General features: G+C 40.2%; 2 protein-coding genes across 17 annotated transcripts in view; both read left to right on the top strand.

Annotated features, from left to right (window-relative positions):
- The first annotated feature begins 203 nt into the window (after positions 1–203).
- On the top strand, positions 204–4910 carry LOC129152300 (N-acylneuraminate cytidylyltransferase). 2 transcript variants are annotated; one of them, XM_070548120.1, is made up of 6 exons: positions 204–347; positions 427–592; positions 877–3080; positions 3176–3266; positions 3453–3647; positions 3903–4910. In XM_070548120.1, the coding sequence occupies exons 1-3, from the start codon at positions 219–221 to the stop codon at positions 1089–1091; spliced, it is 510 nt and encodes a 169-aa protein (XP_070404221.1). In that variant the 5' UTR covers positions 204–218; the 3' UTR covers positions 1092–3080; positions 3176–3266; positions 3453–3647; positions 3903–4910. The 2 variants fall into 2 exon arrangements, with proteins under 2 accessions (XP_070404221.1, XP_070404223.1); XM_070548122.1 differs by having other exon boundaries at positions 3399–3647.
- A 2730-nt stretch (positions 4911–7640) lies between these two features.
- Positions 7641–18259, top strand: part of LOC107373330 (NACHT, LRR and PYD domains-containing protein 12) — a 306418-nt gene continuing 295799 nt past the window's right edge. For 6 of the 15 annotated variants that reach the window (XR_011519105.1, XR_011519106.1, XR_011519104.1 and 3 more), the window contains exon 1: positions 7644–7911. The gene's annotated coding sequence lies outside the window, so the exon portion shown is untranslated. Of the gene's footprint in view, positions 7912–18259 lie in introns of all 15 variants that reach the window. The other 9 variants (XR_011519111.1, XR_011519109.1, XR_011519110.1 and 6 more) reach the window with 4 other exon arrangements.

Here is an 18259-nt window from a genome sequence, read left to right as displayed (position 1 = left end):
ATAATGGAATATAATGTATTATATAGTTTGTACGTTGACTTTGAACAAACATTCTTCAGTTTTGAATGCTTGAGTTTATATTTCAGGCTTTAAAAGGTTCAGTTCAAACCAGCTGTGATGATAAAAGTTGGACATGCTTGACTGGACTGGTTTTAATTTCACTCGGTGTTCTCCTTTTTTCTCACAGGTATGGCTACTTTGGCCGTGGAGTGTCCCTGATGTTCTGCAAGGTTTCTGGGTGTTTAACAGATGGGAGGATATGTCTGACTGCATCTGGAGAGGACATGGTGTCCATCCACACCAAAGACACCACAGGAATCAGGAAGCTGCAGAAAGATGATGTAGAGGTGGGATCGTCCAGCTGTATGAACATCCTTGATGACCTTTGTGTAAGCCTCCTTGTTACCCTCTGACTCCTTCCTTTAGGTGCTGCTGCTGACCTCTAGTGAGGACCCTGTGGCCCAGTTGTTAGCAGATAAGCTGAAGAAGCTAACGGGGTGTGAGGTCATGCAGGTGGGAGAGGACCCACTAAGTGATGTGTTGCCAGTCGTGAAGGAGAGGAATCTGGACTGGAAAGATGTAGCTTACATGGGTAAAGCTGCTGTTCCTTATTTATGTACCTGTGGAGGTTTTAGCGTCATTGATCTCAACATTCAGTTGTGTCACAGCTCTGACCAACCAGGAACTCGTCAGCTGCTGAAATCCGTTTCATAGTGAAGGTATAAAAGCATCATAGTGATGATAATACATGCAGCCAGTCCCTGTAGTAGAAGCAAACATTAACCTGTATGTACCATGGGCGTGTCGGCTTACTGGAACAGTGCAGCCATTGCTATGAAACACTGGAACCATGTTTATGCCCGTGTCTCCTCCCAGGTAACGACACAGCTGACAGCAGCTGTCTGAATCTGGCGGGTTTGAGTGCAGTTCCTGCAGACGCTTCACCAGACGCCGCCAACGCTGCCAAGTACACCTGCCGCCTCCATGGGGGGGCGGGAGCCGTGTGGGAGTTTGCAGAACACGTTCTCCTGCAGAAGGAGAAGGCAAAGTCCCAGATGAAGCAAGACCGAATCGACCGCACCAACTTCTGATGTAGAACAGTCCAGATTTAGAAGGAGCTGCAGTGGAGTTTGTTCACATAAAGAAGTCAGATCATTCACACTCTTCAGGGTAACGTGACACGTTTCAGCCTCCTGTGGTTAATAATCAGCTGCCGAGACTAAAGACGTAAACGAGAAGCGCCGAAATGATCAGGATAGATGTCAGTTTCATTTTTATTATCCAGCTATAGTTTTATTACTGCTTTGTTTATTTGAGCAGTCAGAGCTGTTGGCAGCTTCTCTGTGGGGTATTCATAACACTTTAAGATTCACATCACCAGATCCTTGTGAACAAACAGCAGCCTTGAGGTTTTCTTTGATGTTTGAGATAAAAGTTAACCTGAGAGCTCAAATCACCGGGTTCACAATCACCTCTGAATCCTGATGTTGGTGCTTTGGCCTCTGGACTAAGTCACCAGATGAGAAGCAGCTTTTAAAGGTGCAGAGCAGGTTTCTCTGGAATGTTTTTGCCACATTGCTTGAAATGCTCTTCACATACTGATGGCTACAAGTGAATTAAATGTTTTGTAAAAATAAAAAAGAATGAGTTTAATCACCTCTGAAACGTATCACGGAGGAACCTCGTCCGATCATAGTGAACGTCCCATTATTAATTACTGGATCATGAGCCATCCATCAAGCTGTCCTCCCTGACCACCCCTCATGCTCTTCACTTACCCCTCCATGTGTGCCAATTCAATTCAATTAAATTCAAAACTACTTTATTAATCCCAGAGGGAAATTGCGTGTTCTTGACTTGGAGCAGCTGGGCTAGGTAGTGGAGCGGATGCAATGTTCTGTTCAGTTTGCATATTTCTTTAAGGAGTATTATTTTACATGTTCTGTTTAGAGTATTTTCTTAAAGGGAAATGTTTAGGTGACGGACATGTTGCCTGTCAACACACCCGGTCCCATGTTGGCTGCCAGAGCTGTCTGTCAGTTTGTTGCCTTGGCAACTCACGTGTGGGTTAAGGGTAGGTTCTAGAAGTTTTAATCGATTGCTCGTGGGTTTTTCTTAGATTGCCGTTTGTGCGGTGCAGATGAAGTTAAGATCAACGGATCGAAACTCGTGAACTGAACCCTCAGGAACAAACACGCGTTCTTCTGTTCTGGGGGCGTGGCTTAGGTGGGGGACGCCTGAGGAAGAGGGAGTTGGATTTTCAAAAAGGACCTTGCTTGATCAGCAAGCAAAAAAACATCTACTGCTCCTTTAAAGTAATAATGATACCAGATTATTTTATAACTACATTGTTGACCTTTGACCTCATCTGTGCTGTTTAATATCTAGCTCGTAACTTTAAGGTTGTTTTCTGCTTCTAACTGTGGGTCACAAGGTGAAAGTCTGCTTAAGACACCCATGTGACGGTTGCTGGGCCGGCACTAGTCAAATACACGTTTATGATAAAAAAAACATGGTAGCTAGAAAGAATGAGCAGATTTGCCTGTTTACAGCAGGGTCAATCCTGCTGATAACATGTCAACATCCTTTTGTTGTCTTGTTTGTGTTTGTTTTCAACCCTTTTATTTGTTCTCTGAGATGTTTTACCGGTGGCTGCTAATGTGAAGGTTCTGTTGTTAAAATCATTGATGGCGATTACTGTATGTTAAGAAATTAATCTAAATGTTGTTTTACATTTATTTACTTTCCCAAGGTGGTTTTTGCTTGGAAGTGACTTACTTTATAATGAAATGAAGGTATTTATGTAATAATTGTGATTTTCATAAGTTTAAGCTAACAACATCAAAGCTAGAATGAGTGAATCAAATGAGAATTAAAAATCTAAAACTGAAAAAGTGACTGAATATTATTATTATTATTGTTGTTGTTGTTGTTGTTATTTTTGAATCTGATACCTAAATCGTTACAAGCAAGCAGTATTTTTGTGACCTTACCAACGGATGCCCATTAGGGTCAAAAAGCCCTGGGGAGAGCAAACTTCAGCAAAATAACAAGCACATCATCAGTGGCAACAAGTGGAGGTAAATGTGTAAAACAACAGCGTTTAAACATGGCAACAGTTTTGTAACCATTACAAATCAATGAATGCATTTTTATACATTTTTACATGAAACAGTTCTCATCAGATTAGGAGGAAACCCAATCCGGTTCAGACTGGATTGAATGTGGACGGAAGAGAAGAAAGAAAAGTAAAGCGTGTGAATCAGGTGAGTTAGAAGTGAACATTGTTCTTGTTCTCCTGTCAGAGTCTCTGAGAGCTTTTCTCTCTGTGGATTGTTGCTTTGATTCACCTTCAGAACAAACTGCTGCGTCGCGTCTCACTTCCTGTTTGTCTCTAGAAAACTCTTGACTTGGTAACCTGTCTGAGTGAAACTCTCCATCTGACTCTTCAGTCCTGATTCTTTACTGGTGAGTCCCAGTCAGTCTAACTGGTTCCTCTCAGACTGACTGAAGAGGAAGATGGACGTTTCTGTGGAGGAAGAGGAGAACAGAGCAGAACCTCCAGGACCCAGCTGTCCACCTATGAAGAGCAGCTCCTCCCCGTCCAGACCTCCAGACCTCAGTGGACCTGGACCTTCAGACACAAAGTAAGAAAAGTGTTTCTAACTGATCCATTTGACTCCTCAGACAGAAAAACAGGATTTCTGGTGAATTCTGGTAGAACTGATGAATTAGTGGAGTTCTAAAGTGTTAAAAACAAAGTTGAGCAGGTGGAATTGCAGCTCTTATCAGAGCATCAGAAACAGTCTTTACTCTGATTTCCTGTCAGTTGGTTCAGTTTCTATCTGGTTACAAAGACTCTTGATGCTGATGGACAATTCCTCTCTGTGTCCTTCAACCAGATGAACACGACCACATGACTGATGAAGGAATTCTTCCAGATGACCAAGCAGCTTCGTCTCCATGGAGACAGCTCTGTGGCTGCTTCCCTTTCTAACTGACTGATGAACTCTCTCAGCTCAGACGTTTCAGACTTTGCAGCAACTGTCCCAAAATGATGAATCCTGCTCTCTGCATGGGTAACCCAGGTGGACATTTCTTTATGTGTTGTCCTCTGAGCAGAGCCTCGTGTCTGCATCAGCTACCAGGCTGTTTCTGAAGCTGAAGATGAAGTTCTCGTGTAGTACTGCTCTCCACAGGCTGCTCATCCACTCTCTGAACTCCAAGATGTTATTAGAAGTTGACCCACATGTTCCCAGCTGCTGGATGATGTTCTTCTGGAGCTCCTAGACAGACTCACTGGATCCTGCATTGACTGTTTGCTCAGACTAGTTGTTGTTCACTGGTTACTTGGAACAATTAGTCTGGATGTTGGAGCATTTGAACACTTTTAGTGTTGCTGCTTTCAGATAAATCTTTGACCTTTCTGTGGTGGGTTGTTCACTGATGTGTGATTCTCTTTAAAGTGAGACTTCATGTTACTAAGTGCATCAGATGAGATGTTAGTGAGAGTGCAGACATAATAAAGAGGGAGCAAAGTGTCAAAGCTAAACTCTTAAATGCTACAATTCACTTTATTCTGGCCATGAATGAACTCCCTTTGCAGGGCTTCACTGGAGTTCATCAGGTCCAGATTAGACGCTGTCAGAGTTTATTTCCATTGCTAAAACCTCGAGAGGAGAAATGAACTCTAGCTGATATCATCTGACTTTGCACGGAGTTCATTTCTGTTCTCAAAGTGTTTAAAAGGACAAACAGTAGGAGACAGAAATGAGGAGGGAAGAGATGGAAATTTTTATTTCTTCCTTCTGCCCCTTTTCATTCAAATTGTTTGGTGTTTATGCATGTTGTTTTTCTCGTTGTTTATATGCGTAACATGCTCAATAAAACAATCAGGATAAGCAGTGAAATCATCGGTGAGGAGCAGCAGTCACTTACCAGCACACACAACACTTCAGTTCTCAGAAAAGGCACACAGATCTCCACAGACCCGTCACATGCTCTCCACTCCCATTACACCCAGTTACCATCAGGCCGGCGGTTCAGGGCCCTCCCAGTGAAGACATGAAGGGCCTCCTCCAGCTTCCTTCCCTCTTCAATCCGCCTGTTAAATAGCATGCCCCAGCAAAAGTGACCGTGACCAACACTACGGCACATCTAGATTGAACTAGTAATCTTTTAATATCGTGTTCCTTTTTAAATTCCTTTAAGCGTGTGTAGATGTGAGTAGGATTTCAAATTGTGTGTATGTGTGTGTGTGTTTTGATGCTGTTTTTATGTGTTGTGCTGACGCTCTGACTGCAAATGAAGTTCCTAACGCATAAATAAAGTCAAAATATTTATATATATATATATATATATATATATATATATATATATATATATATATCTCCTTTCTTAACACTTTAAATGAAACAATTGAAGAGAAAATAGAGAAAGTCTGGAAAGTTTATTTACATAGCACTTATCACAGAAAGAAATGTCACAGAGATCAACTAAACAAACATAAAATAATCAACAAACAAAACAACGAAATATCATAAAATAAATGGAAAAAATAATATAAAAAGACAAAATGGCTCCAAGCCTCCTAACACAATAAAAGCCTTTAATAAATTATCATAATTTAATAAAACAAACTTAATATATGAGAAGTTTGTTCATTTAATTTACCTTTAATGATACAAAAATGAACCCAAAAAAACTTATCTTTGAGTTTTATGGATCTGTGTCTCCCTCTTGTGGACATTTAGTGAAACTACATGTTTGCCCCTAGATGAAGTCAGTTCTAAAAACCACAGAATAAACTTTGTTTATGAACACTTTAAAACTTTTAGGATTTTAGATTATTTACAAAATATAAATACTGAGCTTTGTAAACATGTAAGAATCTTAGTAAGTAGGTAAAATGTATTTATTTATTTAGAACCTTTAGTGGTAAAAACAACAAAGCATTTAATACATTCTGTGCCAATTTAAACATGACTGTAAATAATTAATATATTTAAAACAAATAAAGCTCATTTGTAAGCTGGATAAACAGATCAGAGCAGAGTGATAAAAGCACCTTGTTCCATCTTAGACTTCTGACCAGAGTGAAGCCACATCTCCCTGTAAAAGATCAGGAGAAAGTCTTTAACCCATTTATCACAACTCATCTGGACCATCATGTCATGTTGAACCAATCTTATTAACATCTACACACCAGGGAGAGCACTCAGCTCTACCAGCCTGGTTCTCCTGGATGTCCCAAGATCAGATTGAAGAACAACTTGTTCTTTATTCTTGTTTTATCATCCAGGAAGTTTCATTTGTTCTTTGTTACCTCGTTTAACTACAAAGCATTTTGGTCCCCCTCAGCTGTTTTCATTGTGTTGTAAAATAAAGTGACACTGAGTAGAGAACAAAGGATCCAACTGGCCATGAAAACATTTCTGTTGATTTTCTAAATGAGGATCAGAAATGTTCCATGAGAGCGAATCCTGGCTGATCACTGACTAGTGTGATGTCCTGTCACTGACTGGCGTAGCTCTGGGAGAGCTGTCACACGTTGGACTGGACACCAGTAAAATAGTGAGTCACTGATGGTGCCGGTGTGATGTCTGGGAAGGACATTAGAACGTAGAAACGGATTCAGAAGAGCTCAGAAAGGGAAATCCTGTACAGCTACATTTGGATCATCAGCTTCAGCTGCTTGGTGTTTGAGCCATTCCATCTGACAGCTCAGCAGAATTATTACAAGTCTGACATCTGTTGAATAAAGTCCTAAAAAAGTTGGCAGCAGCTGTGCAACATCAGGTAGACAGCAATACATTTTTATCATTAAATGTTTTTATTCCACATGAAGCCTCTGAAAGTGAAGATGTTACCTGAATACCAGCTGGTAACAGGTGGAATGTGCAACCCAACATCTCCTGGGTCAGAAGGATGGGCTGACATCCAGAAACAGGCTTTAAAGAAGTTTATTCCTGTTCACCGAAGAGGTTATTATTATGGTTTCCATGGAAACAATAGAAAACACAAACAGGGTAATAAATCAAAATAAACAGCTGCCAGTGGCTCCATCTATTAATGCGGCTCCTTACAGATGTTTGCTACATAACATTGTACCTGTGCAGAACAAGGAACGTCCTAAACACAATAAATAAGTGAAAGAGCTGCGACACGTTCTGACCAGGGCCTTCTGGGAAACTGAGTCCAGTGAGCTAACAGGGACTTTAGAACATTTGTTGTATTTAGTCAAGTTTTATAAACGATGTGCTGCTTGTTAGTAAAAGTCAGCGAGGGTTTGTGGTTTTATTCATCAGGATATTAAATGAAAACAACCTGGTTAATAACAGACTAATTGTTTGTGTTGGACTTTTTCTAATTTAAAAGATAATTTTGCTCAGTGTCTCTCTGTACTCAGAAAATAGATTTCATTATCAGACCTTGAGATTATGTACAGGGCCCTTAGAACAACTCAGGATGAGACAGTGTTATGTTTTACCCAGGAATGTTGTTATTATTAGTCTATTAATATTATTATTAATAATATTATGATGATGATTAAAGTTTTTTAGTGACTTACTCCCCTCTAGTCCAGTAGGTGGCGGTAGTTCACCAAAAATTTCTTGCCATGAATCATCACACAGAACAAACCGAAACCGAAATCTAACTTGATATTAACGGAAACGGAGGACAAAGGGGGGACATTTTCTCTGGAAGTTTTAGTCAGATTTGTGAACGCTGGTTACAGTTTTAGTTAAAAATTTTTTTATTAAAAGCCTCGTTGCTACTCTGAGTCTAGTTAACGGAAGTAATTTTTATTCTATTTGTGTTTCGTTGGTTTCCGTTAACGCTGATAATCCGGTTCAGACTGGATTGAATGTGGACAGAAGAGAAGAAAGAAAAGTAAAGCGTGTGAATCAGGTGAGTTAGAAGTGAACATTGTTCTTGTTCTCCTGTCAGTGCTTTTCTCTCTGTTGATTGTTGCTTTGATTCACCTTCAGAACAAACTGCGTCACCTTCATTGGCCTACTGCCGTCAATCCAGCCCTCCTTCGATTTTTTTTCTTGAATACGCTTTATTGACAAAGCACATAATACAACTACAAAGAAAAACAAGCACAATGTCAGGGGGTTCTATGGGAAAACAAAACAGTCTAACAAAGAACCACATTATATTGAACAGGGAACATCAGTTTATGGTTTTGACAGCTTTCAAATTTTGAGAATGTTCTATGGTTTTTATATATTGTCTGGTTTCATTTAAAAAGCACTGAAAGGATGGTTTTGCATTAGAAAATTTTGACTTATGTATATGAAACTTAGCTAGTAATATCAATAAATTAATCAAATAAAATTCGTTTGCCCTGTGCTTGGGGTACCAGACAATATTTCTTCATTACAAAGAGAGAACTCAGAAAAGATTAAGGAAACAACAAAAACGCTAAATTCATGCCAGAAAATATTTGTGTATGAGCATGACCAAAATAAATGAGAAATATCTTCCTTCACACAGTTACAAAATGTACAGTTAACATCAATTTCCTTTTTATAACGTATAAGAAAAGATCTGGTTGGGTAAAAACGATGAATAACTTTAAAAGATATTTCCTTTACTTTATTATTTAATAGAGATTTTGATGGTAAGGTCCAAGTCTTCTCCCATTCCAGGTCCTGGTATAAGTTATTCCAGTAGGCGACAGCCGTTGGGACACAAGTTCTGTCTTTTTGAAACGGAGTTCGTATTTCACAGTTGTTTTTCCTCTTTATAGCGGGGAAACACACCTGACCAACATAAGTAACAGTAGGATCCAGCGGTAAGGGGGTCAAATCATTAACAACAGGATCTCTAAACAATATCAAGACCCCAGCAGGGATAGCATCAAACACTATGGCATATTCCTTTGGTGGAACAGGAAGACCATATGTATTCATAAATTCTGAGTAAGAGAGTAAACGTCCAACAGGATTTATAAGTTGTGCAACTCTATGAATCCCATTATCAAACCAGTAACTTAAAAACACAGACTTATGTTTGTATAATATGTCTCTATTGTTCCAAATATAGTATCTATGTGGAGAAAAGTTGTGTTTATAAATCAATGACCAGGAAAGAAGCATTTGCTTATGAAAGCTGGATAGTTTTAAAGGGATTTTATCGATATTGTAATTACAAAGCAAAAGGAAGTTAAGACCACCAGTTTTTGAAAAAATATAATTGGGAATAAAGTTCCAAATTGAGGTTGGGTTCCTGAAAAAATGTTTAATCCAGTTTATTTTAAACACATTATTTAATGAGGAGAAATCCAGAAAGTTTACTCCACCATGTTGGTATGAGTTGGATAAAACTGATCTTTTAATGTAATGAATTCTATTCTTCCATATGAAGTTTTAAAGAAGTCTGTCAATATCTGCCAGGGTTTCTTTATTTACATCAAGAGACAAAGCAGCATAAGTTAGATGAGATAAGCCCTCTGCTTTTGTCAGTAAAACTCTCCCTTTAATGATAAATCCCGCTGCAGCCAAGCATTTAGCTTACGTTGTGTTTTGTCCAAAATTGGAGAGAAATTAAGGCCTAGTCCACACGTGGCCGGGTTTTTAAAAAAAAACGAATATCCACCCCTCCAAAAACTTGTATCCACACCACCTCATTTAAAAAAAAACTGTCCACACGTACCTGGATAAATACGTTGTTAAGGACATTCCAGACCTGTAGGCGGCAGTACTTCCCTCGTTCTTAACCTCGTCCTTCGTCTGTGGTCTTCCGCAAGGAGCAGTAATTCCGCTTGCAAAAACAAACAAGCAAAAAGCACTTGGACAATTGATAAAGCGAGCGCAGCTCTGAGGGCATCCATGCTGTCGGCTAGTGTAAACACAGGTCGCACACGTGATGTAAGCATTTTTTGTCGCGGAAAGTGACGTTGCGGGCCTTAAAACTCCGGTTTTGTCTGTCCACGTGCAGACACCCAAAATGGAGAAAACGCAGATCTTCACTTTGGCCGGAGTTTTTAAAAAGATCCATTTTCGTGTGAAAAAACTCCGTTTTCGTGTGGATGACAGGCCAAAACGTAGAAAAATATCTACGTTTTGGCAGATCCCCGGCTACGTGTGGACAGGGCCTAAGGGAGCACCTGGTGGATTGATTTTTATTAATGATGATACCAAGGTAATTGACAGACTCTTTCACTGGGATGCCAGCGATAGATAGACTGTTACAATTTCTAAGGGCAAGCAGTTCACATTTGCCAATGTTTAGGTGGAGTCCTGAAGCTAAAGAAAAGGCATTAATTGTGTTAATAGCCATTTGCACCTGTGAAGCATTTTTTTTAAAAGAGAGTGGTATCATCAGCAAGTTGACTAATGACTATTTCTTTATCCGCAATTGTTATACCTTTCAGAGGACGTGCGTTTAATATAATCAAAAAGGAGTTGGGCACAGATGAGAAATAAGTATGGGGAGATGGGGCAGCCTTGCCTGATACCGCGGTTCAAGTTAAACCTAGGTGATGTACCTGCTTGTAGTTTGATGGAACAATTTGCATTTTGTACATTGTTTTAATTGCATTCTGAAAATAAGAACCAAAGCCAAATTTGTCCAAAGCCTGAAAAATAAAACCATGTTCAATCGTATCAAACGCTTTGCAAAAATCTACGAATAAGAAAAAGCTATCATCCTCACACAAATCTGCATAATCAATTAGGTCAAAGACAAGTCTAATGTTGTTGGATATGTGTCTGTTGGCCATAAAGCCAGACTGAGTTTCATCAATAATATCATTCAAAACAGTTTTCAGTCTTTTGACAAAAATCTGGGCTAGGATCTTATAATCATTATTAAGGAGGCAAATTGGCCTCCAATTATCAATATAAGTGGGATCTTTCTTTGGCTTCGGGATTAGGGTTAACAGACCTTGTTATAATGGGGGGGAAGATATTGATTTATAAGACTTTCAATGTATACATTAAGAAGAAATGGAGCCAGTTGATCTGCAAAAGTAATGTAAAATTCAGAGGTTAAGCCATCGGTTCGTGGGGATTTATTACGTTTAAGACGTCGAATTGATAGCACTTCACTAATAGATATCGGCCTATTACAGAAACTCATCTGATCTTCTTTAACTGTACGCACATCAGGGATTTGATCCATAAAGTTCAGAGCAGCACTCTCATCAAACTCTGATTTGTATAAATCTTTATAAAAATTGGATCAATAGGTGGAGACTTTTCGGGGGTCATCAGTTATAATACCATCAATATTAAGTCTCCGAACTGAATTTAGAACGAGATTTCTCTAATTTAAAAAAATAGGATGAGTGTTGTTCACCTTCTTCTAGCCATCTTCTCCTTGATCTCAGAAAGGCTCCCTCTGCTTTCAGTTTATAAATATTATTTAACTTACTCTGTTGCAAAGCTAATTCAGTTTTATCTTCTTCAGATAGGTTCTCTGGTGGGATCTGAGTGAGAGCAGATATCCTAGTAATTACATTGATTTCTTCCTTTTTCCTTTGTTTTGCTGCAGATGAGCCATACTCTCTCAAATATTTAGCGGCTTCAAATTTAAAGAGTTCCCAATTGTGACAGTAGAGATGATTGGTTAGGGCTTTATCCCAGAAATTTTTGATTAATGACAAAATATCTTCAATCACTTTTTCATGTTTTAGAAGGGAATTATTAAGTTTCCAGTAGCAGTTCCTACAAGTTTGGGCAGCATTAGCATTGAAAATGACATGAAGTGATACCGCTTTGTGATCCGTGAGTGGAGTTGGCATTATACTGGTTATAACAATATTCCTATTTAAGCAATCAGAGATTAACCAAAAGTCAGTACGGGATTTAGAAGAGTTGGATTTGTTACTCCATGTAAATAGTCTGGCTTTAGGGTTTTTTCTCTCCAAATGTCTATGAAATGAAATTTTTGCATAAATGTATTTAAACAACAGGACAGATAGTTATTTGAGCTAGGTGGCCATCTGTCCAGTGAAGGCTCTGGAGCAATGTTAAAATCACCTCCAACTAATAACAAGAGATTAGGGTATTTGGATAACCAGAACAAAATGCGTGTTTCAAGGGCATCCAATAAGAAGTCATTACCAGACTTAGAATTATAACCATACACGTTGGCAAGAAGAAGAAATGTACCATCAATGTATATAATCATTAACACAAAGTGTCCTTCTGAGTCCATTTCAGAGGTCATAACGTTTCCATTAAATTTGTTCTTCAGAGTAATAAATCCTGCCGATCTTTCTGAACCATGTGAAAACCACAGGTCCTTGCCCCACTGTGTTTTCCAAAAAGCAGTATCCTTACTAACAGAATGTGATTCAAAGATAACACCAAGGTTCCTTACTTTGTTCTCGGAGATTATTGTAATGCCATTCAGGTCAGGTGATTGGCTAAGCAATTTCCTTTTCTGGATTTCTGGTCCAAAGATAACTGCCGTCTTGTCTTGATTTAAAAGCAAAAATTTTAGAGTCATCCAATTTTTTATGTCCTCAAGACAAGCCTGTAATCTACCCAACCGATTAGGTTCATCAGGGTTAATGGATAAATATAACTGAGTATCGTCAGCATAACAGTGGAAGTTTATCCCATGCTTTCTAATGATTTTACCAATTGGGAGCATATATATAGTAAAAAGAATTGATCCAAGCACTGAACCCTGTGGTACTCCACAAGTAACCCTGGAGTATGAAGACAATTTGTCATGTACATTTACAATAGGGCTGCAACAAACGATTATTTGGATAATCGATGAATCGGATGGGGTCTCGACACGATTAATCGATTAATCGGATTACATGGGGACATTTTTAAAAACTGCTAGGGAAACGTTATTTCTCTCCTTCCTTCACTTTATTAAACACAACATTATTAGAAAACAGTTCAATAGCAGAAAAACAACATGCCATCACCTAAATTGTCTTATTAGGTGTATAGGCAGAGACCTTAAGCTACACCTGTCTGTGACCTAAAATGCTTGGTCCAAGTTAAACAGCTTAAAGAGCAAGTCAACCCCTACCAGAGTCTAACTCCACTCCCACTTCATGTTTGAAAAATGCAACAAATGCTGTTGCCTGGCCCTGGCAGACCGAGAGGGCGGAGCCGCTAACAAATACACACACACTCAGGCTCACGACAGCATTGTGACATCATAATGTACCAGTTTACATCATAGTATACTCCTTAGCCAATAGCGGTGGCAGATTTAAATTAAAATACAGTGCAGAGTTTTTACCTGACAACGGCACAACACTGCCAGTTTTAGGCAGAATATTTAAATTTTAACTAAGATGCACTGAAGTGCCAAATTATTGATGACACGTGTCTGCAGCACGATTAGACACTCATTTATTTAGTTTATAAGCAAAAAAAAGTTTATTTGGGGGTGACTTGCTCTTTAAGGAGAATTCTCATCTGTTTTGTTTGATCTCATCTGTAGACATTTATTAAAATTGGGGATGTCAAACAACTAATTTTTAAATGTAATTAAACATAGGCTGTGAATTAATCAAAATGAATCACTATTTCCAAAAATGACTGAAAACTACCAAATAAAACAAAGTAAATGAATGCCATCCTCCTTGTCATGATGCCCTGGGCAACTGCCATAAAGTCACATCAAGAAATGCTGCTGATCATTCCAATGATCCCACATAGACTCACATTAGGCCACATGAAAGCAACTGAACCCAAAAATATATTAACCAGTATACAACTGCACTCTCACACAACACGCCTGCAGCAACAGTTAGGACTCCTCCCTCACTTTTAAAAGCGTTTTCACTTCCGAGGACATTGTGGTTGTAAAGCCACATGCTAGTAGTCTGGCCCCGGTGTGATCAACCTGTTTCTGCGGGAATGTGACGGCGGAACCGGTTCGAAGCAGTGCGAGTCCCCCCCGTTTATCTAATAGCGTCGCGTTTACGATTTTATAGACTTTTTTTACGAGCTTAGGGCATGTCTAGCCTGTGTAATAATCCGGGACTTGGGTGAATCACTTTTGAAAAGTTTTTAACTTACCCGGACACAGAGCTCTCTCCTTCCTCGCTGATGATTCCGATGCTTCCGTTTAAGATGTTGCATCATCACCGTAGTACACCCGTGCCATGCTAAGTCTGACCTACAAACGTTGCAGGTAACGAATGTCTTCGCCTGATTTAACTGAAAATGCTCCCAAACTTTAGAAGTTCTTACTTTTTTGGGTATCGCTGCTTCTGCCATGTTCCTCTTCCAAACACCTGCCGGCTCTCCCTCGCGCTGATCTGACTTGCTCCGGTCGGCGGTCTGCGCGCAACGGCGGGCAGGAAGGAGGGGGCTTTTGGAAGAGTTGTGTGACACAACGAATCAATGACGCAATTCTTTGCCAACGCTTTTAGTAATCGATTTTCATCGAATTTATCGATTCGTTGTTGCAGCCCTAATTTACAAAATGAAATCTGTCAGACAGGTAGGATTTAAACCAGCCTAACGCTGTTCCTTTGATCCCTACAACATGTTTAAGTCTTTCTAACAGAACATTGTGATCAACTGTGTCAAAGGCAACACTGAGATCTAACAAGACTAGAACAGACACAAGATTCTCACCTGAGGCCACGAGAATATCATTTGTAACTCTCACTAACGCAGTTTGTGAGCATTTAAACACTAATGCTCTGTTTGAGGAATTTCAGTCTGGTTTTAGAGAGTATCACAGCATGAATTAATACATCTGAACTCATGCAGTAGGAACTAGGAAATATGAAATACTAGAAGCATTTTATTTTCATTTGATTAAACTGATTTTTTCCTAACGTTGGAATTTTTCCCACACACAGTTAAACAAAACAATGTTGATTGAGGTGTGTGTGTGTGTGTGTGTGTGTGTGTGTGTGTGTGTGAGAGAGAGAGGGAGAGAGTTAAAATAATAATTAAAAAAAACCCGACCAGAGCGCAGGCAGTGACCGACGCATGCACGAGCCGTTTTCAGCTCTGTCTTATCAAATGCACCACGTACCTTACGAAAAAAGTAACTTTAAATATTCAACCGACAAAGAGGCGAGCTGAAGAAAACCTAGGGAGCACCGAAGAAACGTGAGCAACAGTGAAGCAAGCAAAGACATCTGTTACTGTGTGTGTGTGTGTGTGTGTGTGTGTGTGTGTGTGCGCGCGCGCGTGGATGGGCCGGACGGACTGAGCTCCCGGCTGCAGTTTTGTGTGTAGGGAGGGTAGGGCGCTCTATGTGACTGGCCAATCACTGAGCGTGAAGACAGTCAGTTACCCAATGAGGATTTTCCTTCAGCACAACTACAGATATTTACTAGTTTTACTCCGTACCGGATACTCGTCTGAAACGAGTATCCGGCTCATCCCTAGCTGTAACCACCCTGCCCCGCCTCCTCCTCTTTGCTGCCTGCCGGCTGTGATCATCAGCAACAACAGAGTAGTTCCCGATGCTTTTTCGGGAAACGGCGCAAAAAAAAAATTTCAATAAAACTTGGGATCTTGTAGGCATGGTGCTGGGATTTCAGTCGTGGCAGGCCGCCACAGCTACGCCTATGTAACGGAAACACTGTTCTGCCCAAGGGCACTTCAGCACAAGACCTTCTGGAGACTGGAATCAAACCACTCAACCTCTGATCAGTGGACATCCACTTTCCTCATTCAGTCTCGGTTAAATAGGATTTACCGTAAATCCTCTAATATTAGCCTGTATTTAATTAACTGCCGGGTATCATATTTTGGTCGGCGGAGGTGAATAATGGCCGTTTTTTTATTGTGGCCGGGTGGAATGTGGTAACAAGCAAGTACGGGGGGCGGTTGTGTCATCCATCTCACTTTTGATTTGCCAGTGATAGACCGCAAGGGTAACTTTAACCGTGCGGAGACAAAGAGGAGGCGAAAATTTGATATCAAGTTCAAAGAGAACGTGCTGATTATGCTGCAGAATAGAGCTGAGGAAAATAATCAAATAATCGATGCATCGGGATGCGGACATAAACGATTCTGCATCGTAGAAGAGTACGCCATAATCGATTATAGTGCAATGTAGTTTTGTTTTTTTAATGGCGGCACCAGCACAGCATCCAAATCTGTCAGAGTGAGTGTCCTCCCCATTTACCAAGTGGTTCCGCCTTAACGTGGTACTGCAGGGCTGAGCGCTTGAGTTGTAACCTGAGACCAAACTGGAACCGAATCATCCTGACCGGTTCTGTTGGATTTGGGCCGTGAATTATGTTAATTGAGCGGGTTGTCATGCAGCGCGCTCCGCTCGCTCGATCAGCAACCGAGACAGAGAGAGAGAGACACACGAGAGGATCGGAGGACGCCCCTCCAAACCGATGCTCCAAACACATATTATTATTTTCATAATTTAGCGCTCAGTCAGACCGAGTGTTGTAATGCTGGGAGATCCGGTCTCGGGGTAGGGGGCGGGGTCAATGACGGCAGCTGCAGCGTGATCGTCTGTCTTGTTTAGGGACACGGAGAAGTTAAAATGAGAGAGAAATAGAAGAAAGAAGTTCTTGTTCCACTTTATTATTTTGTTTCCTGATGATAAACTGATGTTAAACTCAGCTGGACAAGAAACTTGGAGGAAGCTTTGGTTCATTTTAGGTTACAGGAGATCTTGTCTCCTATTTGCTCCTCCAGAGACAGCATGGACATGAGGGTTACATGGTGAGGGTCCCACAGGACAGGTTAGTGGAAAGGTTTGTAGTTAGCTGGTTAGTGAAGGAGATCCATCACCTGGGTAGTTTAATCCTAATCCAGCCCACAGCCTTCTGGTGGTGTTATTATCAGAAAGGATAAAACACACATCTTAAATATTATTGGAAGTGTAGAATTTGTTTTATGTTTTATTATTTTCTGCATCAAACAGAACTTGATTCATTTTCCAACATTTCAGAAATGAACCACTGGTTTCAAATAAAATAAACTAAGTCAAACATTTCATTTGGTGTTATTTCTGACACCCTTCAACTGCGGCATAAATATCTGACTCTAGAGCTGCTCAGAGACATTAAACACTCATATATGAACCCATTATGGATTTGATTATTACATTATGTTGTGTCCTGTGGGTTTTCAGTACTTTTTTAGATTTTGTGAGATTTTGCAAAGCGTGTTTTCTCAGCCTGAGGTGTGGTGTTGAACGAGGAAACAGATGGTTTTACTTTGTTAAATCTTCTTAAATGTTTAAATGTTTTGTCCTAACCTGTTGTGAATCTTGGAGAGGGTCGCCTTTGTGGTTCTGCAGCGAGCACTACTTGGAATTGAGAGCTTTTGAGGGCTGGCAGGTTGTATCAATTACGTTTTTGATAAAATAAAAAAAAAGCAATTATCTGACATCTTCTATTTATCGATGAAAACAAATCAATATGAAATAATTGTGATGCATCGGGATATCGAATCGAATTGAATCGTTGACCCAATAATCGTAATCGAATCGAATTGGGAGACAAGTGAAGATTCACACCTCTACTGCAGAACAATGGGGAGCAGTAGGGGTTGTATGAACTAGTCACTAGTCGACTTCACTGCTCTATAGTGACTTTTTATGCCTGTCTTCGACTAGTCGCTGTCACGTGATAATGACGGGCAAGATGCAGTCCTTGGAAAAGACAGCAGCCTGCTGTCAGCAGGTGACAGGTGATGCGCCCCGATCCACAGCAGCGAAACGCATCAGGCACAAATAAAAGAATAAAAGACAGAAAACATAAAAGGAAATGAGCCGACATGAACGATCGCATGTTAAATTAGTTTTTGAGGTGGCGACACCTGATTTGATAATGTTACTGTGGCCGTGCTCAGGACGCAGATGTCTGGAGCGCGTCAACAATCAGAGCTTTGCATGCGCAAGCTGGTTAAGGTTAGGATGGGGGTGAGGGGAAGGTTAAATTGCAAGAGGGTAAACGTCACAATTTGGTTAAATGTCCGTTTTACAGCGGGTGTCAGTACCGACGCTCTGGCACAGCGCGTTGCCTCCCGTGGCCGGCAAGCAGCGCACACTCTGCTGTTTTTGCGGTCGGTAGATCTTTTAGAACTGCAGTTCAAAGGTAACTCATAAGGTGAATATATATGAACCCAGGTAGCAGTTTCTCTTTAGGATTGAGAGGAGATGCAGGAAGATAATAAACAGACAGGACAGAAAAATAGTCAAATAAAAACAAGTTAGTTTTTGTACCTGGTGGTTGCAACAAACAGACACCATTGAAGGTAATCAGAAGTGAGGAACAGAAAATGAAATAATTATTTTAATGTTTAGAGCAGCAGGAACTCTGAGAGGCTGCAGG

This window comes from Nothobranchius furzeri, chromosome 2 (assembly GCF_043380555.1).
Source record: "Nothobranchius furzeri strain GRZ-AD chromosome 2, NfurGRZ-RIMD1, whole genome shotgun sequence".
Taxonomy (NCBI): Eukaryota; Metazoa; Chordata; class Actinopteri; order Cyprinodontiformes; family Nothobranchiidae; genus Nothobranchius; species Nothobranchius furzeri.
The sequence above is the reverse complement of the archived record's forward strand: the minus strand, read 5'-3'. Positions and strand labels throughout refer to the sequence as shown.

What these genes read in the sequence shown, in the direction of transcription:
- LOC129152300 (XM_070548120.1), top strand. Translation starts at nt 219, where the DNA reads ATGTTCTGCAAGGTTTCTGGGTGTTTAACAGATGGGAGGATATGTCTG. An exon ending in TGCAGAAAGATGATGTAGAG is followed by an intron (nt 348 to 426) that starts GTGGGATCGTCC and finishes TCCTTCCTTTAG; the next exon opens with GTGCTGCTGCTGACCTCTAG. An exon ending in GAAAGATGTAGCTTACATGG is followed by an intron (nt 593 to 876) that starts GTAAAGCTGCTG and finishes GTCTCCTCCCAG; the next exon opens with GTAACGACACAGCTGACAGC.